The sequence below is a fragment of the Castor canadensis genome, chromosome 15 (genome assembly GCF_047511655.1).
Source record: "Castor canadensis chromosome 15, mCasCan1.hap1v2, whole genome shotgun sequence".
Classification (NCBI taxonomy): Eukaryota; Metazoa; Chordata; class Mammalia; order Rodentia; family Castoridae; genus Castor; species Castor canadensis.
Window position 1 is genome coordinate 101,069,559 of NC_133400.1, and position 27,999 is coordinate 101,097,557.

The 27,999-nt window shown below is 42.7% G+C and overlaps 1 protein-coding gene across 1 annotated transcript; it reads right to left on the bottom strand.

The window, feature by feature from the left end:
• Positions 1-231: 231 nt before the first annotated feature.
• Positions 232-27,998, bottom strand: Tsnax (translin associated factor X). The gene is made up of 6 exons (XM_020176634.2): positions 27,827-27,998; positions 27,438-27,542; positions 20,968-21,082; positions 16,308-16,438; positions 5,474-5,601; positions 232-1,831 (listed from the first exon to the last, which is right to left on the bottom strand). The coding sequence occupies exons 1-6, from the start codon at positions 27,840-27,842 to the stop codon at positions 1,454-1,456; spliced, it is 873 nt and encodes a 290-aa protein (XP_020032223.2). The 5' UTR covers positions 27,843-27,998; the 3' UTR covers positions 232-1,453.
• Position 27,999: the final 1 nt, after the last annotated feature.

Below are 27,999 nucleotides of genomic sequence, written 5' to 3' on the forward strand. Positions count from 1 at the left end.
CTAAATTCTTATTAAGTATTTCTCAATATGATCAAAATAATGAGCTTAACTTCTGTGTTTTAATATTTTATTCAAAAGACTTGTTTCAAACATCTGTAAAACATCCACCAACTTTTCACATTATAAATTTAACTTCTCTGAGTGGCAGAAGAAAAGGACATGGAAGAGGATGTGTACAGTACATCTCAGGGTAGGAGACCAAACGCCCGGCACAAAACAAACACACGCATCTAACTCATCAGGCATGTCTGATTTATTTTCTTTTAGGTAATGTTTTTTGGAAAATTACATTTTCAAAGAATCAGCCCTTACAAACAGATAATCTTTCCAAAAATAAAATCCAGTATCTAGACTCCTAAAACTTACACAGGCAGATGGTAATGTCTGACGGTCGGCCAGGAGTGTCATGCTCAAGCAAGTTTCACGTCACACACGGTCAGCCACAGCTAATTTCAGCAGCAAATCCAAGCCCTACAGAGCACTGCAGACCACAGGTGCTGCTCTCGGCTGGGCTGACAACTGTGTTATTGCTAAAGTATACATGTTTTCTTTGGCAACTTTATCAATTTAACACCACAGGACAACTATAAAGGTTTGGGTTAACTCAGTACTTAAATTATCATTATAATTATTTGAATGTAATTTCTAAGATGCTAGAATAAGAAAGCCTCCCAAAACGTGCCTAATGCCCCCCCAAAAACCCCACAAAATCCTGCTAAATAGTCACTACAAAAAGCTTTTCAGTTTTATACACAAGTTCGTAATTCAACTCAACTTCACCACTGAAAACATTACAAAGTTAGATCCAATTCCCCACCATATCTTCTGTGATAAAGGACAAAAAACAACATCTGGGTACCTGCCAACTTTTCTGAAAGGCTGCTTCATATAAATTCAAAATGGCCTAAAGGTAGCCAAAACTTAATAGGAATTTTCACTGAAATACTTTAAAACTTATACTTAAATACTGGTAGCTTACTAATTTTTAATTTTTGTTCCATGGAATAATCCTATTTTGGAGGCTTGGAGCAATGTGACCAAGAAATTTAAACAGGAAGCTCCAAGTCTACAAGTTTAACTAAGAAATCTTTTCTCTCTATATAAAGAAATCCCCAACTTAAATGCTTCCACTAAAAAATTATCACTCCAGAATTCACATACAGTAAATTAAAACAAGTATGACAGAAAGTGCGAAATATATTCATGTAACACATAAGCAACAAAGGTCAGCCAGCAAAAAGTTCAATTGTGCATACACTGCCAGCACTCGTGTGCACGCTTTCAGAACAGTGAGAGTGACTCATCCGGGTAATTTTATATACAGCTGTGTAGTTTAAAACAGTATAACTAAAAACATGTCTATGCAAAAGCCACCATGAAGTCCAATGAAGCACTAAGTAACAGTCTCACGAGCGGGTCTGAGTTCTTAGCAGAACAGCTGCCTGGCGTGGCTCTAAGAGACGCCCTCTTCCTGATCGATCATTTCTGTTTTAACTGAAAACACATCTGCCAGCATATGTTTTGGAATCTCTGAGCCCCGGACTTTGAGGGCATAACAAGCATTCTCTACTTTGGCCAGACTCTGTTTCAACGTGTACAGCTTCTTGGAAACCTCGTAAGGCCCCGTGTTGCCAATGAATGAGAACCCATCATACACCTGGCGTAAAAACTGGCTCACTTCAAAGGGGGTGTCGATGTCCCCGTTCCCCACACTGTTAATACACATACGCATCAATTCTCCTGTTAAATCTGCCACTCCCAGCAGGTAATCGACAGGCGTGACTTTCAGCCTCCATGTAACAAGCTGCTTCTCCTGGGCATCAGAGGAGGGCTGGTAAAAAACAAAGCAGAAAGCAACACACACAGTACGGTGAGTTAAGTGCCACAATTCTCGTCGAGTGCAAAATCAACAGCAGGTCAGGTGGACTCATCTTTGCCCAGTTCAGTGCTTGCTGCCTGGGGTCCTCATGGGGAGTCACCCATGTTCTGCTCCTGCACGGAGAGCTGAGTCAGACTCTTCCATACTTTTAAAGGCTAATACTGCCACTGTAAAACTATTTCCAACTTTGCATGACAATAAAAGTAACATTCTTAAACAAGGCATGCCAATCACTATTTAAATGACAATTATAAATAGCTGGTGATCCAGTCCTGTTTTTGTAGGCCATCTAGCTGGCGTCTTTCCCTACTCAGCACTGACCTCAGGACTTGTTCCTCCCTGGCTGCTGCATCCTCAGTTTTTAGAATCCCACAGTTCCCACTGCACAGGCCCAACAAACACAACCCAAGTCGACACTAAAATCTGCTTAGTCCTTGTGAGGTGGCTGAGTGACACTGAGTTAAAAAGCAGCCATCACAACTGTGTTTGTTCTGTTGTGAGTTACTACCAAACCTTTAGTTACTCTTCGCAGTTTTCTCGGAAGCTTCTTTCAACACTACTCCAAGGTCCAGCACTCTCAGTGCCCCTCCCTCTCCATCCCAAACCTCTTCTGTGTCAGGAGACAACCCTGCCTATTTGACAGGCCTGGTCATTTGCCAGGGACTGTACAGCCTCTCTGAACCACCTTTATCCCTTACCATGAGAACCTTTACATCCACACCCATCACCTTCTATCCTGTCTCGTGTTTGAGGTTAACTCTTCTAAACGGCCTTGACCTATCTCCTCCCACTTCTTCCAGTATGCTGCTTCACAAGGGGAGTGCCCTTGAGCAAGTCACTTCATCTCTCCAAACCTCAGCTTCCTGGTCTGTAAGTGGTAACTACCCACCCGGAGGTTTGTTTAATGGATCAGCCAATGCAGCAGTGACCCAGTTTGTGGCATAATGCCAACACAAGTGTACACTCCATCAGGTGAGCTGCCATCACCATCGCGGAAGTCTCTCTCCACAGGGCTCTTTGTAGTAGAGGGGACACCATACTGTCACAAACTCACATGGGACTGAGCTAGGTGAAACTGCAATCACATCAGAGGACATGGTGGGCAGCAGGAACTGCAGAGACATGCAGATAAGGACTGTGTGTAGTGAAGAGATGGCAAGCTATTTCCTTAAGTAAAGAGTAGTACAGATTGAGACTAGGAAGACAGACCCGGGCAGAATGCCACACTGTGGGAACGGGAACTTTACTTACATAGATATCGGAGTCTCTGAAAATTAAATAAGGAAATGGCCAAGTTGAACTTTGCAGATCTCACTCGAGTATCACTGGGAGATGCCTCTCCCACAGAGCATAAGAAATGAGGTTCAGCGGAGCACTGGTAACACAAGCCTGTAATACTGGCTACTCAGGAGGCAGAGGTCAGGAGGATCACTGTTTAAGGCCAGCCCAGGAAAGTAATTCTGGAAACCCTATCTTGAAAATACCCAACACAAAAAAGGGCTGGTAGAATGGCTTGAGTGCTAGAGCGCCTGCCTAGCCAGCATGAAGCTCTAAGTTCAAACCCCAGTAACAAGAAAGAAAAGAAAAAAAGAGAAAGGAATGAGGTCTAAGAGCAGCATAGATAGCCAGCTGGTCAGTGTCAGAAATGGGAAAGGTGCAAGCTTGCCTCTCAATCATTCTGATGCCTTTTAAATTACATCACAGAAGTATCTGCTTTGTTTCTATGACTATCAGACTGCCATTTCTTAGGAGGGAAGACTGTGGCTGTGTGGAGAATGCGTTTCACAGGCTATTTATAAATGTACACTTCAGAAAATATCAATACTCTTTCTTTCTCATATTACACAGAAAGAGTCCCATGATTACAAGTCAGCTGATTTTAGAGAAACACGCATATTTAAAAATTAACAAATTTCAACCAATAAACTGTCAGGTTCTGCTTTCTAAAAATTATCAGTAAGGAAAAGAAATTTACTTCAAGTACAATTTTTCAAGATGAGCACTAAAGTATTTAGGCATGAAATTCCATAACATCCTTAATTTACTTTAAAATGTTTCAGCCAAAAATAGTCAGATAATGCAAACATGACAAAATGCTAACTGACAGTTACTGAATCCAGGCAGTGGGTAAATGAACACTCACTGTTTCTACTTTCTCTACTTTTCTGGTGTGTTTGAAATTTCTCATTTAAAAAAATGAAAAACAAAACAAAAAACTTGGGACTTAAGTGTAGTGGTTTTGACAATGTTCTCATTAAGAGCAAACTTCCTTCCCTGATCAAATTCCCACAATCTTCAGCACCAAGTCTGAACGCTGAAGGGAAAATTATCTATGAACACGGTCTTAACAGTTTAGAACGAGTATATGAGTCCTACAGTACTGTAATTTAATTAACCCTACACCCTGACATACAGCAGTACATTTCCAGCTGCCTTGGTTTTTGTTGTGGTTTAGCACGAGCTGGAAAGGCAACCTCCCCAATGTTATGAAGAAGCAGCGTCAAAGGGCTTACCTTACCACTGGCTACAACTCAGGGCTCACCAGAGAGACCAGCAGTATGAAGGAATTCCACTTCCCAGAATGATGTTTGTTCTTAATAAACTTCACATGGCTTAAAAAGTTGAGAAAAATGCATGGCTTTCTTAAAGTAAGCTTATCTGCCATAGACTCATTGGCAAAAGTAACATCCTGACTGATATTCATCTCCTACCTACACCTATCATGACTCTCTGAGTGGTATTTAAAAAGTAATCATAAAAGGAAAAATAAATTTTGGGACTGATTACAGAAGGGATCAAACATTCAGAATGGCCACCTTGTTGCCTGAATGTTGTATCTTGAAACCCAGCAGGCAAAATAGTATTTGCTTAAAAGCCAAACTGCAAGTTTCTTCCCTTGGTTCAGAAGAGGTACAAGCATTTTGACTTGAGTCTTTGCAACAATAAACTATTGCACACTGAAGGTCAAGTGCATCCTGTGTCTGACTAGAAACTTTCCCAAATCAAATCCTGTCAAACAGCCCTTTGAGGTAGAAACCCATGCCTGGATCCCTAGGGCACACTCTAAGAAGCACTGGCAGGATGGACAGGTCAGAGGCCTGGGTTCAAACCTCTGCTCTGTGCACTTGCTCATGTGGCTTCTAAAAACCTGTTTCCCCTCTGTAAATAGGGTTAACAGCAGATTAAATGGTAGTGCTCATGATATGCTAGATAAGAGTACTACTTTCTCCATCACACTTCTGTCCCTAAGTAAAATATTTAAAAGACTATGAAACTAGAAAGAACATCCTCACCAGGTGCGGTGGCTCACTCCTACAATCCCAGCTACTTGAGAAGCAGAGATCGAGAGGATCATAGTTTGACACAAGCCTAGGCAAAAACGTGGAGACACTACCTGTTAACTAAATAAAAATGGGGGGGGGCAGGGCAAGAGGTAGAGCACCTGATAGCAAGTGTGAGACCATGAGTTCAAAACCCCGATCCCACCAAAACAAAAGAACATTCCCATCCCAACTGCTGAACACTCATCAACCTCCTACACTCATTATGCTGTTATATAAATTATGCAAAAAAAGTGAAATTTTAAATTCTCACAGTCTTGTTTTCTTTCCCACTGTCTTCTGTTGTAAATATCAACTGTTTATTAATTTCTTCCATACTGATTAAAGACCGTGTTTTGATGAAGTGTTGAAAGGAGACCGCCTCCACATATTCCTGTAGTCCTGAAAAAGTAAGAAAGAGAATCGCTAAGAACGTGCATTATGTTCCTGGAACTACTCCTGAGACCGCAGCAGGTGAGGTGGTGCACACACGGTCTCCATGCCTTTGTCCCAGGACTCAGTGACACAGCCAAGCCCTGGTCATCTCAGCTTGACAATATGAGCCCAACTAGGCTCACATCTGTGCAGTTCACTACTATGTACCTTGCACATCACAGGCACAAAAACTGGATTAAATGAGACATCCACTTTTAAATATAGTAAGTAAAAATTATGTTTCGGGAATTTGTTTTGTCTATGGGGCTGGGTTTGAACTCAGGGCTTTGCACTTGTGAAGCGGGTGCTCTACCACACCTTAAGCCACACCTCCAGTCCACTTTGGTCAGTTATTTTGTCTCAGGAAGTATTTCCCTGGACAGGCCTCAAACCTTGATCCTCCTGATCTCTGCCTCCCAAGTAGCTAGGATTGTAGACATGAGCCACCAGCACCCAGCTGGAAAAATATTTTGATAAATAGGATAATGCCTATTGTGGAAAAACACAGAATATAATGGGCACAGTTTCCAGTACCAAAAAGGTTCTGGAGGTGATGCCACACACCAAAGCAGGCACGCTCAATGCTAACTGATGCTTAGGAGGGTCTGAATGGTGAAGCCTGCGCTCTGTATGAGGTGCCAGAGCACGCAAGCATTCACAGCTGTCAAGTCCCCAGCACCTCTGCGCTTGCTACTTCTTCTAAGTTCTGGTATGCTGTATATGTATTTCAAATATAATCTCTCTCGTACAGCAGAAAAGTTCAAAAACCGTTTGTCTAAAACCACTGGGCTGGCAGAGGGGCTCAAGTGGTAAAGCACCTGTCTAGCAAGTACAAGGCCCTGAGTTCAAACCCCAGAACTAACAACAATCAAACTACTGCCAAACGTACCATTTCATGAGTCAAGTTTGTACTGTTCAGCCTTCTCACGGTGGCATGTTTTACAAAACAGCATTCATTTCTGAGCCGCACTTGGTAGAACAAGGTGAACCCTCCTCCCAGCTGTTTATCCTATTTGTTGTTACTCTTATTTCATATACAGCTGCTGTGCAATAGGGCCGCAAACACTTCAGCAACAGGAATTGCAGCCTTTCACGCTGCACAGAAGAAGCAAATGCCATCCTTGTTCGGCTGCCAGGTAACTTGGCTTCATTAAGATGGATTGAAAGCAATTTCAGTGGAAGAACAGCTCCGAACACTGCAAATCTGAAAAGCACCCTGGAGACCACGGCACCATGGACCTACCACTCCACTTTACCACTGAGGTCCAGCCTAGAAGTTGGTGTAACTGCTGACTTTTCTAACTATAAATAATTTTTAAAAATATATCCACTAAAACCATTTCCCACACTTTGATCCATGTAGATAAAACACATTTTTACAACACATGAATATGGACAATTTTTTTACACTGACGGATGATACCATCTGCTCTTCTGGGTCCATTCAGAAATCTGGAGTTGTTTTAAGAATATGAGTTTGCTTTCTCATCATCTGTTGTGTGTGCACGTGTGGGTATCTGAATCCAGTACACCCAGAAGCTGCGGAGGAAGAAGCAGTCAGCGTGATGTGCTTTCTTCTGAGAGTCCCAAACTACAAGTGCCATCAGTTCTCTGTGCTCTCCAGAGCGCTCTGCCCCATCATGCAGGCAAAGAGCACACGGGATTTGTGCAAACCATGATGATGACAAACACTAGTTCCTAAGACTGTAATTTATGGCAAGCCTGTCCATCATGGAGCTAACCTGGTGCGGTTATTTCTTGAGACTATAAATGCCTTGACAAAAATATTTTTAAATTTGCTATTCAAATATTCAGAACTATCAACTTAAGAAACCTTGGACTTGAGTTCATTAAGAAAGAAGTACTGAGCTGGTGTGGCTCAAGCAGTGGAGTGGCTGCCTAGCAAACACAAAGCCCTGAGTTCAAGCCCCGTACCACACACACAAAAAGACCTCAACGGGATGTGGAGGTACACGCGTGTAATCCTAGCACTTGTGAGGGTGAGGTAGAAGGATCTTGAGTTTGAGGCCTGGGCTACATAGCAAGACCCTTCTCAGAAAACAAAGAAATATTCTTACATTATTAGGGTTCAAAACTCAGAACTAGAGGGTCTGACCTTCTTTCCACTAGGGAAATAATATAGAATTAGAGCCCTTAAATTTACCTGGTGCCAGTTTCTACCACATGTGGGCTGTGGTAAGACATTAAAATTTCAAACACCTCTGAAGTGATATGTAAGCTCTTGCTAGGACGTGTCTGATAAGGATTATTCAGGGACGAGGGAGCCAATTCTGCCCCATAGGAATTAGGGTATGTGTTGTGTCGCTGAGAAAGCTCAAGGACGTCTGGCCCAGAACACTGAGAAGCACTGTGGTCACATGTAGGTAAACGGATGTTTAAACAAGTTATGTTTCGACTTGATGAAAAGGACATCCATTATTTCCCGCTATAATCCCCAAGGTGAAAATTCTCAGCCCACTACCACGTTCTGTCAAACAATGGCTCCCCTCTGCTCTTGCCTTGGATGAAACCCAAGTAGATATATTCAGAGTCAGCCTCCAGTGAGAGACAAGTCCGTAGGATGCTTTTACATAACTGCTGTTTCTCCTCACTCCCCATTAAAACACACGTGTCCAGGGAAACCCACTAAAGGCTCTGACAGCTTGTACTTACTCTTGTAACACTCAGTTCAACACTCCATCAAAAACCATGGTGAAGTACACAGGTAAGACAGAGGGTTCACTCTAAGTTCAAATCTTAAGTCTCAGCTTTGTTCGTGGTGTTGAATGCCTCTTCAGAAAACTCTTGGCACGACTCGGCCATTTCCCTAGCTGTGACTGTGAACGCCCAGAAGTGAAACCTGCTTCAGTGCAGACTTGTGGGCAGTAGTCACATTGGACCAAGTAGAAAACCCCAGTGTCCATCAGCTGATGAGGACATAAAACAAAATGTGGTCTGTCCACACAGTGGACTGCGACGCAGCCATAGAAAAAAAAAAGAGAGGGCTGGTCCATGCAACAGGCACACAGGCCGCTACGCCTGGCTATTCATGAGTCCGTAAAACCAACCCATAAAACAGAAACCAGTGGCTACTGGGGGTGGGCTAACAGCAGACCGTGCCAACAGTACTGCTGCGCTGTCAATTCCATTAAGGCTGACGAACTAGGAGTTTGTGAAGGAAAAAGGATCTCTGGCCTGGTACACTTTGTTCAAAACTGTAAGAAGCCCATCCACCTAAAATGACAGACCTCAGCTCAAAAGGGTGACTTTCTGAAACAGGATTTCAGAAAAGCCTGAATAGGTGTGCTCAGAGGTCAAAGGAGAAACTGGACTGAAAATACCGTCCTGTGGTTGAACAGCTGAAGACGTGCATACCAGATGTTATTCAGAAACCAAGCCCATAAACTGAGATTTTTAACCCAGAAAATGCCTAAGAGATTTTCTCAGGGTTACAGAGGTTACCACAAAAGTCTGCTATGTGAAATATAAACCTATTGGGCCACATTCAGCAGTCCACACCTATAGCCCCGGCTGCTATGGAGGCAGAGCTCAGGAGGATCAAAGTTCAAGGATAACCCAGGCAAGAAGTCCACAAGAGCCCATCTCAGTAAACAAGCCAGGCATGATGGTGCTCAACTGTAACCCCAGGCACGGGTAGGAGAGCCGTGGTCAGAGGCCAGCCAAGGCCAAAATGTGAGACCCCACCTGAAACGTAACTAAAGCAAAAAGGAATGGGAGTGCTAGAGCACCTACCCAGCAAGCTCAAGGCCCTGAGTTCAAACCCCAGTACCCCTACCACTCCCCCCAAAAGAAAACAAACAAGAAAAGAAAAGGCCTTGGAAAAGAACTGGAGTGCAGAACTGGGTATCAGCTCAGCAAAGGCGCAGTCCACCAAAACGTCTACCAGAGCAGGGGAGGGCAGCCAGACTCCAATCCCAGCACTACCACCAACCCCACAAAACAAGGGAAGGAGACCTGATGTCTCCACCCTCCCTTTAGTTATAAAATCACTGATAAACAGACAACTGAGTGCTTTCAAACAAAACAAAACCCTTCAGAAAAACATCCGAGCCCAGTAACAGGCACACACGGGAATTTCCTGCCAAATCAAAAGAACATAAAATTGCCCTGTCAGGTACAAGAGGCCCTAGTCCCCATTCCCCCTCTGAAGGTAAGTGCAGCAGTGTGCAGTCAACAAGACACGGGCAGAGGCGATATACCCAGGTGGTCTTCACCGTCTCCACCATGGGCTGACTTTGGACACCGTGTGTGCTCAATGGCAGAGGCAGCGAGTGAGGGTCTCTGAAGGGTATGTGGTGGACAGAGCAGGGACTCAGTAAGAAGCCATTTCTGTTCTGTTGAGACACTCATCTGTGTCCACACTTAGGTCTACCTCAGCCACCCAACACCTCTAATTCTCTCTCAACCACACTCAGAAACAGAAAAGCTCATTTTTAAGCTCTATCCTTCTGTTCAATAAATTCTGCCTACTATTATTCCAAAGACTTAAGGGATTCGTATCCTAACTAATTTTTCTAGTGAGCCTTCTCAGTTTTGCTGCTATGTTCAACCTGTATTGAATTTCTCCGCAATAATGTAACAAGCGTTAGAATCCCCTGTAGGAATATACATAATTTTGATGTAATACATTAATATTGATCCTGTCCCTCCTAACATAAAAGCAAACCATCAGGTGAAGGAACAGCTGAAACAAAAAAGAAAAATCTTTTTACAGAACTCTGTCCTTCATTCTTTCAACACTTATTATTTAACTAAGCACCTGGGATGCACAAAGTGAACAACAAAACTAAAACCTTTACAGAAACTTGTAGAATCTCCCATTCCAGGAAGAGAGAGACAACCAGGAAATGCAGTCTGTAAGGAGACTACAGAGTGCACTGGAAGTTGCTAACTGCTATGAAAAGAGCAATAAAGGGCTGTGTGGTACAGCACCTGCCTAGCAGGCACAAGGCCATGAGTTCAAACTCCTGTACCAAAAGAAAAGGCGGTATGTGCTAGTTTATAAGGAAACCTCCTTCTTAGGGGTAAGCAAGGCTTTTCTTCTAATTCTAAAGTCACCAGGTGAACTACATCTTAGAAAAAAAATCAGTGCTACCAGGTAGCTCACGGCCTTGAGCGTAGCTCCTGGGGGCCTCTATTTCCTAATTCAGGAAGTGGTAAAAGTAACTCAGAGACTGCAAGGACTAAAGTCACAGATACAAAGAAGAGTGGTGGCTTAAAAATGTCCCCAACAAGTATTAAGTCAGAACACAATAAAGACACTTGCACACGTATGGTTACAGCAGCACTATTCACAATAGCCAAGCTATGGAAACAGTCCAACAACCGATGAATGGATTTTAAAAACACAGTAAACATATACAACGGAATATTATTCAGCCATAAAGAAGAATGAAATTATGTGGTCTGCAGGAAACAGACAGCTGGAGATCGTCATGTTAAGTGAAGTAAACCAGGTTCAGAAAGACAAAAGTCTCATGTTTCTCTCATATGTGGAGGATAAACTCAAAAGAGAAACGTACACAAAGAATGATTATATAGACATATCTATATGTCTATATATCCAGCTGTTGGACTGTTTGAGGAGACGAGGGGGAGGAGGGAGAGGAAAACAGAATGAGGGAGCACAAATAATACTGAACGTCGCATCTGTGTAAGAAGGCACAACAAAACTCACTGAAACCCACCGTACGGGGTACGGCGAAGGGTAAGGAAGATTTATAGAGGGTGAGATGATTCAACCTCAATATATTCAGAGGTGAATACCATGGCAAAACCTTTGAACAACGAAGGACAGGAATGTAAAACGGGCTCGTAAGGGGAGGGTACTGTTGGGAGGGAGAGTGAATGGAGACGGTGGAGGAGGACAAATGTACTTTATGTATGTGTGTGAAGAAGACAGGGCACTGAAACCGGATGAAATCACTTCATGTAGCAGGGAGGGGATGAGGCAAAATGATGGAGGGGATGAACCTCGTCAAGGTACACTGCTAAGTACGTATGGAAATGGTCACAACAAACCCCTGTACAGCTATCACATGCTAACAAAAATGTTAAAAGTTATATATAATAGTGTGCAAATTTTAAATCACTGAATTAAGACAAAAAGAAAAAGTGCCTAACAAGCTGAGCACAGTGACATGTGGCTGCACCCAGCTATGTGAGGACTGAGGCAGGAGGGCTTGAGCTGGGGAGTGTGTGCACAGCACACTGAGACCTTGCCTACAAACAACAAAAATCACAAATCTCTCTAAGCTACTAGTCATTTGTGGCTAAAATAATTAAAGCATTGTTCAGGGTCTAAACATTTGCTCTGTGCACCTATATGCCTCAGAAAGTGGCAACGCTTCTGATTACCAGTGATGCCAATTTAGCTAAAAGAAAAAGTAGCTTTTGTTAGAGATACAAACCATCTCTCAGCAAAAGGAGGGAAAACGACAGGAGCGCAAGGTTTCTTAGTGACTTATTTGAACTGCGCCCGCATCCTGGGGACAGTCTGTAGCCTACTCTGATGAGAAATAGGCTGCTTCTCAGGTATGAGGACGCTTGACGCTTGCACACACGTCCTTCAGGGAGATGCTGTGTGCCACTGGTACTGTTCTTACTAAAGCACAGAACTCCTGTAGTTTAATGCCAGAACTGTGCTACCTTCAAGTCCAAAAACAACCATTTGGAGCAACACCAAAACAAACACCGAACACTTACAAGCAGCAGCTACTCCTAAGCATCCATTGTTACACTGCTCTAATTCTAAATAGCTTGTTTTACCAAAATACCGTATCAGCAAATTGTTCAAGTCCCAGATATTACTCTTACTGTTTCATTCCTTAAGAAGCTATTGCTTCAATTAAAAAAACTTCATTTTAAAGACTTTTTACAGAAAAATGAGATACAGGGAACATTATTTTTTTTTACCCATGGGGGTATTCTCAAACAACTCTACAAAACATAAACAAAGGACTGAAACAGACTGTGTGCTCATACTAACCCTCAATGATGCAGTGAAGTGGCAAGGTCTGAAGGGGACAGCTCCATTTCATTCATGTCCTACCTAGACTTTTCCAAGACTGCAGTGCTTCCTTCCTGTACTAAGGAACTACTGACAAGATACCACAGCCCTGAATGTACAGCTGTCTACTTAAACTTACCTTATACGCTACTCAGTGCATGAAGGATGTGAGGTGAAGACTAGGGCTAGTGTGCCAAATACGGCATACCCAGGGTGCCCCAGGAGATATCTGGGGCACCTTCAGTGTCAGAATTCATAGACACTAGCCATAAACCAGGAGGGAATTGAGTTTAATCCAGACAGGAAGTACACTGTAAAGAAAGTAAGCAAGCTTTTTATAAAAACGTAAGAACTTTAAGAATGGATTAGTCAGCTAGGCACTGACGGCTCATGTCTATAATCCTAGCTACTCGGGAAGCAGAGATCAGGAGGATCAAGGCTTGAAGCCAGCACAGGCAAGTAGTTTGCAAGAGTCTATCTCAAAAATACTCAACACAAAAATGGGCTGGCACAGTGGCTCAAGTGGTAGATTACCTGCCTAGCAATTGTAAGGTCCTGAATTCAAACACTAATACTGACCCCCAAAAAGAATGGATTACTCAAAATGAGGACTGCTATGGTCAGGTTTTTCGTTTGTTTTTAAATAAGATAAGCTCACTGTTTGCCTGGGCTGGCTTCGAGAGATCCTCCTGACCTCTGCCTCCTAAATAGCTAGGATTAAAGGTGTGAGCCACCAACACCTGGCAACGCTTGGTTTTAACCATCCAACTTAACAGGATATTCTGAAGAAGCTACACAATGAGAGTTCTGTTCATTCTCATCAAGTATCACACTCCAGACTGCTTCTTCAAATCAAGGACTTTCTGGACCCTGAGAGGCCCAACTGGCTCTCCAACCATCTAACAGGCCTGGAGATTATACCCAGCACCTGCCTCACAGAGAGAAGAGCGAGTGCCTGGGAAAGACCTTCCTGCTGCAGGCCCGTCTTCAGTGTCGTTTTGGCTACTGCTCCAGCTGCAGAGGAGGAACAGCCAAGGGAAATCAGTTTCCTTTGGACAGGGCAGGCCTGTTGGCTGTACACAATCGCTCCTGATATGCACCCCAGAAGATGCCACTTCTAGATCCCAAACAATCCAAGAACTGACAAGTTCTAGCTCACCTCTTTCCCATCCCACCTCCTCCCTACCCCACCTCCACCAGAACAGGAATATCAAAGTTACAGGAGATCAAACAGCGTAAGGCAAAAATTGCCACTAACATTGTCTGACCTGCCAACCAAAGAGGAATGACAGAGTACCCAAGGGACCCCTCACCCAAAGTGTCTTGACAGACAGCATCACTCTTGTAAATGTCAGGGCCCTTTTCACTACACACACCTACATGTGCACCATAGCACGTCAGAAGACAGTTACGACCAATGGAACCTTCTGATGAAGAACTTCTCTGGAAAAAGGAATGAAGAACTCACGAGTCAACACTCTTTAAAACAATGAGTTATACTTGAGTGCATAAATCCTAAGTGAATTCCTCTATGTATTCACCTTGGTAGCCTTTGGTACCTAGACCAAAACATAAAAATGTCCAACGTCTCAGGAGGTTCCTCACGCCTTGCCCTTAACTCCAGCTCAGGTAACCACCGCCCTCCCTGTATCCCCAGATCAGTCCATCTGCACCAGAACATGACGTCAGAGGGCATCATTACACAGCAGTACTCTCTTATGTCTCCTTATTTTGCCCAAGGTGTCTGTCAGATTCCTACTTTTCATTCTACTTTTTTACTACTATGTAGTATTACATTGAACAACTACACCAAAATCTATGTATCCATTCTCCTGTTGATAGATGTGTTAGTCCATGCTTAGTGTTAGCTGCTATCAGCTCTCTTGGACATATAAAGTCCACCTCTCGTGAGTACACAGCTACTTAGCTACTGCAGTGCTGGTTAAGAGGTACTGCCAGTCTGTAGGTTCCCCACGCCGTAGTGAGGGGCTTGGCTGTGCTATGCTGGTAACAAAGTGCAGTGCTCTCCACCTGCCCATGTGCATATTAGCCATGTAGACAGACTCTTTCTTGAGGCTTTGTGCAAGCTTCCGTTCCTTTTTGAAATTTGCTGTGTGCCAGAACTCTTTATCCAGCATGTATTTTTAACGACTTCTCACACTTCAGCTTACTTTTTCACTTTTTACATCTTTGGATAAACAAAATTGATCCATCTTCCCTACCACAAACTTCCCATACATTTTTCTCTACAGGCCTGGTAGGTTTCCCTTCACCCTTCTTCCCACTGGTCCCTCTGGTCTCCTCCTCATTCTGGCCACATTCATCATATTTGAGGTTGTGCCATTTCACAACACAAACTGAACTCAATAACCATGTTTGTTATTGTGGGCAAAATAAACCCCTAAAACTAATGTATTATGATGATGGACTGTGGCAGCTTTGGGAACCCACAGCAGTGACTCTCACAGAACCGCTCACGTTATCACTGCAGTCTCCAGTAACGCACCCCGGAGTTTATCTGCAGACACAAGCACCTTCTGTTACTAATACTGAAAGACACCTCAACACTTCTGAAAACAAGGCTGGCACTGTAAAAGCTTAGACTAAAACTAGACAGGCGCCAAGTAAATTCACGTCCCACTGTTTCCCATTCCTGCAAATCTTATGACACATCTAACCTGTCAAGCTTATGTTAAGAAGAAGAGAGAGGAAAAGAACTGAGAATTCTGCACATTTATTCAAATAATCTGAAAATGGATAACCACCAGGGTTCCAAACACCAGCGTACTTCATGAACATTCTTAAGTGAGAATCTGAAACGCAGTGCTAACATCCTAATATCTCCAGACACAGAGTCACACATTTGGATTCACCAGGCTAAGTGATATGTATTCTTTCATGAACCTACCAAAGTAAAAACTTAAGAGCCTCCTGAGATTTGCTTATAGTTAGAAAGGAGAACACACCCTCAAGAAAAAAGTTCATTAAGTCTGTGTTCTCAATGGCTTTATTTAAATCAGCAGCAGCCATTACTACATACTGTTAGGAGATAAAGTCAACTGAATGCTTCGGATCACCTTACATTACCCAAAAGTCCCAGTCTTTTCAAAGCACACAACAGTATCTCACCAGATGTCAACTACAACTGATGCACTCAGATGCCAATCAGGTAGGGCATTATTTTTAAAAACTGTTACCACTCTGCTGGGTGCTCCTGGCGCACACCTGCAATCTTGGTAACTTGGGAAGCTGAGATGAGAAGGATCACGGTTCAAGGCCAGCCTGGGCAAAAAGGTGCCAAGATCCCATCTCAACCAATAGCTGGGTACCTGCCATTCCAAGCTACATAGGAGCTGAGATCAGGAGGATAGTGGCTCTAGGTCAGCCGGGGGAAAAAAGACTTCATCAAACTCCATCTCAACAGAAAAACGCTGGGCGTGGTGGCATGCCTGCCATTCAAGCTACAGCAGGAAGCCTAAACCAGAATCATAATCCAGGCTAACCTGGGCAAAAAGTGAAACCCTATCTTCAAAATAACCAGAGCAAAAAGGACTGGGGGTACGGCTCAAGCGGTAGAGCACCTGCCTCACATACCGCCAAAATAAAACACAAGCTGTTAGCACTCTAGTAAACCAGAACTCACCGGTAGTAATGGCTCGATGGAACTGATGCATGTCTTCTCCTGCTAGCTCCTGGGCTACCTGTAATATCTTCTGTCTGACACCATCCAACTTAATTTCTGATTCTGTCAATATTTCTTCCATATCAGGAGTACTATAATCAAGATATTGAGAACTTTCAGAATATCAGCCAGATGCTTGAATAATGAAGTAACGTAAGTATCAATTAGAACAGAACTGAAAATACGTGCATGTATTAGGTACTCCTAACTCATGGCTGCAAGTGCATTTATTAATCATACTCAGAACATGGAAATGCCATAACACACTGTCAAATGAAAAGGCGTACAAAACTGCTTTGAAGTGCGATCATGACTGCAAACCTTTATCCCTAGAAAGACAAGCGAAGATGCTGCTTGAACCAGCAGCAGGTGGAAGACTGAGTGCAGCCTTCCACCTTAAACAACTAAGAAAAAGAAATATGATGAACTATGGCTTTGACACTGGATTAAGGCAGTATGGACAGTGATGCGGGAGGTGAACACATACCCTGTGAGAGGTGCCAAGTGACAATGTGGGGACAGGTAACTGAGGCAGAGCCCAAATCAGCCTGAGTTGGAAAAAAGTTGGGAGTTTAAGGAGGTCAAGATAGATAAGTTCACAGGGCAGAGTAACAATGAGGAAAACAATGCAAGAAGAGAGTGTGCTTCAGAAACCCACAGAAAGGATGCCTTTCTCAAGTCTGTAGCTGAGAACTGACCACTGCAGGCATGTGAAAAAAACCACCCCAGGCTATGAAAGAACCACACGACATGAGCAAGAGTACAATTCCCTCAGTCTACACAGAGCCAGGGGCAGCAGACTCACGGCCAGCAGAAGTCAACAAGGACATTAAAAAGAGGCTTCAGTCAAAAGCAAGGTGAGGGGCTCGGGCATGGCCAAGTCCTAGAGCACTGCCATGCAATGACAGGGCCCTGAGCTCAACCCCAGTACCACAAAAAAAAAAAAAAAACAAGGAAAATGATTCCACAGGAAATCTGGATCTGTATACATAGCAAGGAATAAACCTCAGGAATGAAAACTGTAGGGTAGGCGCAAGTCTTTTTCCATTTTGTAAATCAAGAAAACATCTCACACTATGAGATTTTTGGGTTCATTTGCCTAAGTGACTTCTCATAAAACATCGTATCCAACAGCAAAATATACTCTTTTGAAGTAAACACAGAGCATTTACTAGCTAGACCACATTCTGGGTCAAAAAGAAAGTCTCAGTCTACCCAAAATGATTCAAATCCTAAAAAATATGTCCTCAAGCTGGGGATATATCTCAATGGAAGAGTACTTGCCTAGCATATGCAATGCCCTGAGTTCAATTCCCAGCACTGCAAAAATAAAATAAGTAAATCAATTAAAAAAAAAAAATCCAGTCACAATGGAATTCACTAAGAGGTCAATAATCAGAAAGATATCTGCAGTTTATCAGAAACAATGCTCACAAATAAGCCATAGGCCAAAGGCAAAACCAGAATGTACAGTATCTGAACTGAATGGAAAACAAGAAAACGACACATCACGTCTGTGGGATGCAGCTAACACGGGGCTTAGTGACTTGCAAAGACACACAGAAAGCAGCTTGTGCAGGGAAAGAAGCCAGCACACAGCTCCCCCTTAGAGCAAATTAACCCAAAGGAAGCAGAGAGGAGGCAAGGAAAAACAAGCACAGAATACCAAAATACAAAGAACATCAGTGAGGGATCAGGAAAAAGAGAGAAGACATGAATCACCAACACCAACACAAATCAGGAATGAAAGAGGGTATCACACAGCTTCTGGCATTAGAAGGATAATTAAAGGGTATTAGGAGCAACTTTAAAACTTCAGAGGAAATGTACAAATTCCTTAAAAACACAAACCATCAAAACTCAATGAAGAAAGATGTCCGTATCTATTAAAAAAATAACCAAAATCTTCTCAATAACAGTAGTTATCTTTGTGTGCGATAGTACTTCTACTTTTCTGAACTTTCTAATTTTCCTTTAGTTTATAATTTTTTCAGTTTACTAGTCAAAACTTTATGTACAGTATAGTCACTATTATTATAACAAAATATGGAACTTGCTAATTGATACAGTGGCTACATTAGAGTATTATGACTGCTGACTTGTTAAGGAGTCTTACTCTTCTATCATCTTTCTAAAGAGCAGAACTTTCACACTGGGGGGTGTGGCTCAAGTGATAGAGCGCCTGCCTAGGATGTATAAGGTCCTGAGTTTGAGCCCCAGTACTGGAAAAAAAAAAAAAAAAAAAAGAGTACTATTTTAATACATTGCTGTAGTCCCGCACTGTGGAGGTGAGGCAGGAGGGTCTTTAGTTCAAGGCCACCTGGGCTGCATAAGGAGACCCTGTTTAAAAAGAAGGAAAAAAGTACTGCACTATCTATTCTCAAACAAGCACTTGTTATTTTTTTCGTGGAAAATATACAAAATGACTTTGCACAAAATATAGCTTTTTCTAAAATGCTAAATTCTCCTGTCACATTTGTGTTATGCTTTTACTTCTTTAAACGGCTGGACACTGATGCCAACTGCTTTAGAACTGCAACTGGTTCTGAAAGAAAAAAAGTGTGATGCTTCTTTCCATAATGCAAACTCAACTATATGTGAGCTATCTAAGAACTAGCTAAGTGATCAAGAAAACCTAGATAAGGAAAAAAAGCTTAACAGTGTCACATAAATAAATCTGCAGTGACCGTGTTTCCACTTAACAGAATAAAAATTAAAACATTAGGGATTACCTTAAAAGTTTGTTTTGGGGGAAGGAATAACTGGGGTTTTAAACTCAGGACCACATGGGTGGTAGGCATTAACTCCACCACTTGAGCCAATCTTTTTGTGCTAGGGATTTTCGAAATAGGGTCTAGCAAACAATTCTCCCAGGCTGGCTTTAAACACGATCCTTCTGACCTCTGTCTTCCAAGTAGCTAGGATTACAGGCGTGAGACACTTAAGTTGAGCCCAGTTTATCTTAAAAGTTTTAAGGTAGGGTTCGGAGTACAGCTCAGTGGTAGAGTTCTTGCCTAGCATATGTGAGGCCCTGGGTTCAACTCCTAGCACTGAAGAAAGAAAAGAAAGAAAAGAAAAAGAAAGAAAGAAAGAAAAGTTTTACATTAGTGAAAGGGATACTTCAATAATATTTACAATAACAAAGAGCTGATGAATGACATTTGGGCTTTCCTAAATTCTTTATAATGTACAGCTATCCCTCTAGAGGCATGTGGAGTTGTAACAAGGATCTCTCCTTGGGAGCTGGACCTGGACGTGAGCTGAGGAGCTGTCTGGAAGACACCTCCTATTCCTCAAGGAACAGAAAGGTGAAGCAAGATGGTCAAATGAACTAAGAGGCAAAGAAAGGGAAACTCAGCTGTGCTCAGAAGGAATTCCTGAATTTCTCAGCCAAGACATCCACCAAACAGAGACAGTCTGCCTAGAAAAATAAGATGGTGAAGTTCTAGAGAAAAAAAACCCAGAAACAAAGACTCACAGAGCTGAAAGAAGAGAAACTTTGGAAAAATTAGTCAACAGTATCAACACGGTGTAAAATGTAAAATAAGAAAACAGTGTACTAGCTTTAACAACATGAGGCAACAAGAAGAGTGTCAGCCAAGTTATGGAAACAGCCAAGATGCCCCAATACTGACAAATGGATTAAGAAAAGGTGGTATTTATACACAATGGAATTTTATGCAGCCATGAAGAAAAATGAAATGTTACCATTCACAAGTAAATGGAACATCATTCTGAGTGAGGTTAGCCTGGCCCAAAAGACCAAAAATCCTATGTTCTCCCTCATATTCGGACATTAGATCAAGGGCAAACACGACAAGGGGAATGGACTTTGATCACATGATAAAGCGAGAGCACACAAGGGAGGGGTGAGGATAGGTAAGACACCTAAAAAACTAGATAGCATTTGGTGCCCTCAACACAGAGAAACTAATGCAGATACTTTAAAGCGACAGAGGCCAATAGGAGAAGGGAACCAGGAACTAGAGAGAAGATTAGTTCAAGAAGAATTAATTTAAAAGGTAACACACATGCACAAGAAAGCAAAGCAAGTCAACTCCCTGTATAGCTATCCTTATTCTCAAATAGCAAAATCCCTTGTTCCTTCCTATTATTGCTTATACTCTCTCTTTAAAAATTAGAGATAAGGGCAAAATAGTTTCTGCCTGGTAGAGAGGGGGTGGAGGGGAAAGGGAGGGAAGCGGGGAGAAATACCCAAACATTGTATGGACATACGAACAAAAAAAAATATAAAAAATTAAAAAAATTAAAAAGAATAGTGTCAGTCACTGTGATGCAGAACGACAGCCTGCAAGGAGGTGAAAAATGAATGTCAGCCAGATTTGAACATTTATCTAATATTAAAATTTTCACGTTACCCCAGTAAAACTTCAAGAGAACAACCCAAATCTTAATATATTTTTCAAGCTATAACTAAGTGATCTTAACAAAATGTAAAATCCCTAGCTGCTCCAAAAATAAGGATTTTTCCTATTTTTATTAAAACACTTATTAAAAAGTACTCACTGCCAATACCTGCTTATAGTAACATCTGCAAAGTCACAATACACTCTAACAGCAGCATCACACAAAAGCCACACAAGCCATCAAGATCACTTACCTCGTAATCCTATGGAGCAGAAAGATTGTCCTCTTACTCTCCACAGTTAGATCCCGACTCAGTTTCACCAGCCTCTCGTACTTGTCGTGCCGAGCATCCAGTTCCAGCTGAAATGCTGACAACATATTACAACCATCAGCACGCACACTGGTTACGTGAAGCCTTCCAAACATGGGGACCACATGTCACATGTCAACACAGACAATGCTCTGGGTGTTGTGTGCCCCACAGAAGCCGTAACATAAGCAGAGCGTGGTGGTCATAATGCTAATTCGCTAGCATTTTTCTGTAAGTGCCATTGACACAAAGAAATGCACAGTTCCTGAGTCCTTAATGACCGCTAGAGATCTGTGAACTGTACATCCAGCACTCATGGATTACGATGAACATGCACACATTTCTGTAAATAAAGGCCACTGTGTCTCTCAATTTTTAAAAAGCTAAAAAATTATCATGCTCACACTTAAGTTTTTGTCTTTTTTTTTTTTTTTGGTGGTACTTGGGCTTGAACTCAGGGCCTCATGCTTACTAGACAGATGCTCTACCACTTGAGCTACTTCATCAGCTTTTTCTTATGTTAGGTATTTTCGAGATCAAGTCTCAAGAACTATTTGCCTGAGCTGGCTTCTAACTGCAATCCTCTTGATCTCAGCCTCCCGAGTAGCTAGGATCACAGGTGTGAGCCATCAGTCCAAGCAAAATTCACATTCTTTCCCATGCAGTACTGCTGCATATGTAAGTGTAATACACCTGAGAAACACTAAACCATTTCCGAGAAAATAATAAAGAGGCAAAAAAGAGAATTACATCCACTATGTGAGCCAGGCTTTCACAGCTAGAGGACTAGCACACAAAATACTCTGGAATCAATAGGAAGTCTCAGCAATGCTCACCTAAAAACGATCAGTAAGAAACATTAAAACTAAAGGGATGGGGCGTGGCTGGAGCGGTAGAGAGCTTTGGCCTAGCAAACTCAAGGACTTGCATGATTGACAGCACCTTCAAGTTGGGGAGCTGGTGGTGAATGTCAAATGGAAATTAAGTCAGGTAGGATGTCACAAATCTAGGAAGAGGGAAATTGACAGTGGGAAGAACTAAAAGGAAGAGTTCCCAAGAAGGCAGGGCTGAGGGCAGCTGTGTCTGCAGCTGGCTCATACATATCTTTGATGGTTCAGCACTTATGTATAGTCGTTAGCCTCCGACCTGTCCAACTGTTAAAAAGAGACGCAAGTGTCCCACAAGATTTGGCAGCTATAAGAAAGAGGTTCCCACACACATACTTTCTTTCCTGGAACAAGGCATTTCGTGATTCTACCACGTCTTACTAACATCAGAGAAAATTTCACACTCTTTTCCTTAAGTGTCATCAGTCTGATTCTGAATGGTTACGGTTTTCTCCCGATTCTGTATTAGCAGTTAGTACTCAAGACAAAACTGGATGAATACTTCATCTATTAAATATAATGACCAATCTGCTTACCTTTTATAGTAACTCAGCCTTCATCTCTTATGCTCAATTTGTTTTTCTTTTTGTGTTTGTTGTTGTTTAGCCTTTTGGCTTTTGTATGTTTCTTATGCTCAATTTGTTTTCGTCTCCAATACTGGGACTGAAATATTTTTACTCTAATTAGCTTTATTTACAGAAAGCCTAACTTAAGACTAACTAAACAGGAAGTGTTTCAAGTTTAAAAAAAAAAAAAAATCAAAAATCTTCACCATACCATTGATGGTACAGGCCCAAAACCATTTCCTTATGAAAACTTTTAACAAAGCAATTACTAATACTTTTTTTTTTTAAAGACTCCATTGGGATGTTGGGTGTTGGCAGTATACTTTTAACACAGCAAAAAGCAAATTTAACTGGAAGAAAATTGTTTACCTTTTCTACAATGAGAAGCTGCCATCTTGTAACTTACACATCCACAACTAACACTTAGTGACAATCCCACACTGAGAGCCTCTAAACATTCAGATCACCACAGGCTCACACAGGAGAGCCAGGCCCTCACCTCATGTCCCAGCCCTTGTACACGACTCAGCCACAACATCTTCTTGCTAGTCCTGACTCCAAGTGTGTACCTTTCAGAACGTACTTCTTCTTTTTTTTTGGGTGGTGCTGGGGTTTGAACTCAGGGCCTACACCACTCCACCGGCCTTTTTTTTTTTGTGAAGGGGTTTTTTGAGATAGGGTCTCACAAACTATTTGCCCTGGCTGACTTCAAACTGCTATCCCCTGATCTCTGCCTTCTGAGTAGCTCGGATTACAAGCATGAGCCACCAGCATCAGAACTTTCCTGATGTCTCTCTAGAATACCGTTCTCCTGATCACTTGATGGCCACACTTCATCACTCACATACTCCAGAATCACATCATCTCCCTCCCACACAGTATTCCCCTCCCATGCTTCACTGGTTTTTTATTTCCTTAGCATTTATCCTTCACTAACTAAAATTACATTATTTATTTGCATATTTACTTGTTGATTAACCACAAAGGTAAGTTTGGTCTTCACCCCTGTATCCTCAGGGAACTGCACAGTGCCTGGTATAGGTGTTCAGAAAACATTTCTTGAGTGAACTGCTAGCTAAAGTCACAGGAAACACAACATACTAGATAAGAGCATACACTAGTTTGAAATAGACTTCTTTTGAACTGGTGGTATGCATCTCTTGGGAAGTAAATTGTTGAAAAGGAACTGTAAACCACATTCCCACATTCCCTGCCTCTGACACAGTAAGCGACGTGTCCTCAATGTGGTGCTCAGCTATTGTTTTTCCAAGTGCATGCCAGTGCTGCTGGATTATGCATGATAAAGCACTGCTGATCTGTCTCGCTGCTTTCACTGCTGCAGCGCCCATCTAAGCTTTCGCTCCATCTGTGCTCTAGACCTGCTCTCTCAGCCGCCCATGTTGCCTTTCTACAGCTGCCAGAAGGGCTTTCTAAAATACAACTAGTTTTTAAGGCACTGATGATTATGCATTACATTTAGTAATAAAGAAGCCTTATGTAACGTGGTCCCTGTGCAACAGCCCCCAATGGCAAATCATCAGTGTGTAGCACCAGCCAGAAGCACAGCCTGACTCTAACCACGACAAAATACTCACTAAACCTAAGGGCAGGAATATTTCAGAAAATAAGGCCTATGTTCTTCAACATCTCTGTCACTGTCACTGTCGTAAAAGAAAGGCTGAGAAACTGTTTCAGATTCCAGGAAACTGGAGAGAAGAGACAGGAAGTGAATGCATACGTGACGGTGTACTAGGTACTGGCTAGAGGAGAAAATGCATGACAGGAGTCTGCCAGGACAATAGGCAGAACACCGCTGTAGGAAAGCGCTGTATCCACCAGGTCCTCTGAGATGAGTAATGCTCTGCGGGGAGGGGAGGTAATTCAGGAGCACAGCACGTGCTTAGTGGGTACAAGGACCTGGGTCCCATACCCAGCACCACAAAAATAAGTAAATAAGTAAACAAAGGCACTGTAATTATATAAGGAATACTCCTGTTTCCAGAAAATTTATTCTTAAGTGTCAAGGAGTAAAGAGGCATTATGAATGCAATTCACTCTCCAACAGTTCAAAAGAAACAGTGTGTATACGTGTATATAAACTTATACATAGAGAAAGCAAAAGTACCAAAATCTTAAAAATTTGCCAATCAAGGTAAATGCAATACAGAAGTTCATTAACTATCCCATCTTGTGCTCATTTCTTTAAAAGTTAGTGTGATCTCGCCTTTCTGAAATCGCCAACAGATCAATAAGCTTTTATTTTAAACTTTTACAAGAAAAGAAAACAGGAAGAAATGATCTTAATTTTCTTAGAACACAAACAGCTACAAGGCAAAAGCAATCCACACTTGAAAATACCTGTCATGCACATTAAAGCAGTTACTATTTTATAAAAATGAAGAGGACAAAATCATTTTATTTCTAAAGTACCTGGAAATCAAAAGTAATTAAAATGCTGTTTCTTTAAATACAGGTATGCCTTTATGGGTGTTTCACCACTCAAGAGTCTCAAAATGAGCACACTGTACAGTAAAAAGATCAGGTGCCCTAGTAAACATGAGACTGTTATCTCAAAGTAATAATGTCTAGCTGCTTACAAAAATTATTAATTACCATACTCAGGTAAGTTTTTAAATTATCATACCAAACTACCATCTCCAAAAAAGAAAGCAAGACTTCTAAACTCTGTAACTTTTTCCCTATTTCCTGTCATTTTCCCAGCTGTCATGATACACGCATACATTGTGAAATTACTACCACTATCAACCTAATTAACATGCTCATCACCTCACATAGTTAAACTTTTTTTATGATTGGGAACACTTAACATCTACTCATTTAGCAAAATTTTAAGTGTAAACTTTCTGAATTCTCAAGCCTTAGTCACTGAAATATCCACAAACCACTTAACTGTCTTAACTTTTATTACAGAAGTATTCTCACTCCAAAGACCCAAGAAATTGTCTGACTTATGGGGAATGACCAAATGTATTCTACATGACGGAAAAACAAGAAAAATTATTAACCAACTTAGTAGTTGGAAAGGACCTCAATGCATTTGGCCTTTTATTACTGTAATAATAATTAGGCCAGGATTTTATTTGATACTTCAAGACAATAAACAAATTCAGCCACATGTGATGGTACACACCTACAATCCTAGCACTTGGGACGCAAAAGCAGCAGGGTCGCCAAGTTCAAGGCCAACTTCAGCTACATAGCAAGAATCTGTATTTCAAACAGAAGCAGCAGCAGCAGTCAGGCATGGTGGTGCAAGTCTGTAATCACAGCTACCCAAAGAATAGAAAGATCAAGGTCCCAAGCCAGCTGAGCCAAAAATCCTTAGAACCTATCTAAAAAATAACTTAAAGGGCTGGGACCATGGCTCAAATTGTGGGATGCCTACCTCGCAAGCACAAGGCCCTGAGTTCAAAACCCCCAAAAAACAAATTCAGTATTCTGAGTTGAGTATTATGGGTGGAAAGCTAGATGAGATACACTTCCTATCCTCAAGGGGCTCAGTCCTTTGAGACTGAGACAGAAACAACTCAGTAACGTGTAAAGAGAGGCTCAGTAATGTTTCAGGACTGGATGGATGGATAATGAATGAATGTAATGTTTGTCACCAAGGAGCTACAAGAAAATCATGGTCCACATAATGGGTAATGGAAGCAACTCCAACCCGTAAAAACTGTGTGCCCAAAGGCAGGCAGAAACTCCAGACAGCACCATAGGCCTGACTGGAGAGAGAATGAAGTATGGAGAACACTTGACCCACTGGTTTTTCCACTCAATAGACAGCCACACTGCTCTGCTCAACTACAGATGGTTTTCTAACATCTATGAATATCGCCGTATGTACGTGTTGATTTTAAAGATGTCCACACATTACTTGAGCCTCTCCCTTTAAAAGGCAGCACTAATTCCCCTCTACTTAAATAATGAGGCAGTTTTTAAATTGCCTTGCTTCTAACAAATATAATGTGGCAAAAGTGACAGTATGTGATTCTGACATTAGCACATAGGGGACTGTGGCTTCATCCTTACTCACACTTGCAAGGAAAATCGAGATGACATACATGAAGACACCCTCCCTGCACTTTGGAGAAGAACGGACTGCTGCTTATTGGCAGAAGCTCAAACTGTCAACAGCTGTGTGCATTGAGCCCCAGTGCAGCCTTCAGACGACTGTCAGAACCAGCAAGTCAGCACTTCCCAGACTCCAGAACCACAGAAACCGGTAGGGTACAGGGCAGGAGACAGCACACAAAGGATTTTGTTTTATGACTCTGAAATGGGGAACAATTTGAGCAACTTAATAGGCTGTGAAAAGGGGGACTGGGAACGTGTGTGTACAAGACTTACTACCAGACTGCCCATTCTGTGCAAAGTACTACATCAAAACAAAGATACAAAGCCAGTCGCCGGTGGCTCACACCTGTAATCCTAGCTACTGTTCCAGGCCAGTCTGTTGCAAATGTTTCAGAACACCCTATCTCCAAAATAACCAAAGCAAACTGGACTGGCGGAGTGGCTCAAGCGGCAGAGCACCTGCTTTGCAACTGGGAAGCCTGAGTTCAAACCCCAGACCCACCAACAGGAAAAAAAAAAAAAAAAAAAAAGATTCTGCCTACAAAAGTCTAGTTAACAAAACTGATACACGCTAAGTATAAATTTATATGCTAGTAAAGGACAGGTGAAAAGTATCAGGGCCAGGTTAATTTTTAACCACGTGGCATGCCTAGTAGTAACTGTCACCTGTGTGGAACCAACGCTTGCCTCACCAGGCCGGGGAAGTCAAGGCCCTCGCAGTGCACATTTGGGGCGCACACGGAGCAGGAAGCATCGGGAAGACGAAGCTTCACAACTGCACGTCCTGCACTGACTCTTAGGGCTAACCGAGTGTGGTGACGGCCGCCGGCTCTCTGCCCTTCAACAAGTTCCATTTCGGGGAACTTACATTTGAAGGCCACCATCACGGGTGAAGACGAATTCACATCCTTCCCCTCTCTTCTGTGGTTATGGGGGAAGTTGTCGTGCTTCCTCTTCCTGAACCCTCCCGATCCTGGCGGGGAAAACAAGAGGCGCTGTAGGGACCCTACACCCCGAGATTGCCCAGGAAGCAAAGCCCTCCTTCTCCAACCCGAGGCACCGGCCGTCCCCCCACGGGGCCGCGATCCGGTACCAACCGGACAAAAGCTCAGATCCGAGACTTAAGGAAAACGTGGGGTAAACAAGGCCCGGAAGACCCAGAGCCGCCCCGCCGCATGCAAGGAACGAGGGCGTCCCTCGCGGAGGGCAGGGAACGGCGGGACCCTCCCCTTCCGCGAGAGCCGCCAGGGACGCCACCTTCCTTGCTGCTCATGTCGGCAGGGCCTTCGCGCCGCGGCGCGGAGTCTGTAAGCCACGCAGCAAGCGGGGTTGCGGAACGCAGGGCCCGGCCCCCCACGGCCCACCGAGCGCGGGACAAGCCTGGCGGGCGAGACGTGTCGCACGCCGGAAGCGCAACCGCGGGGCGCCCT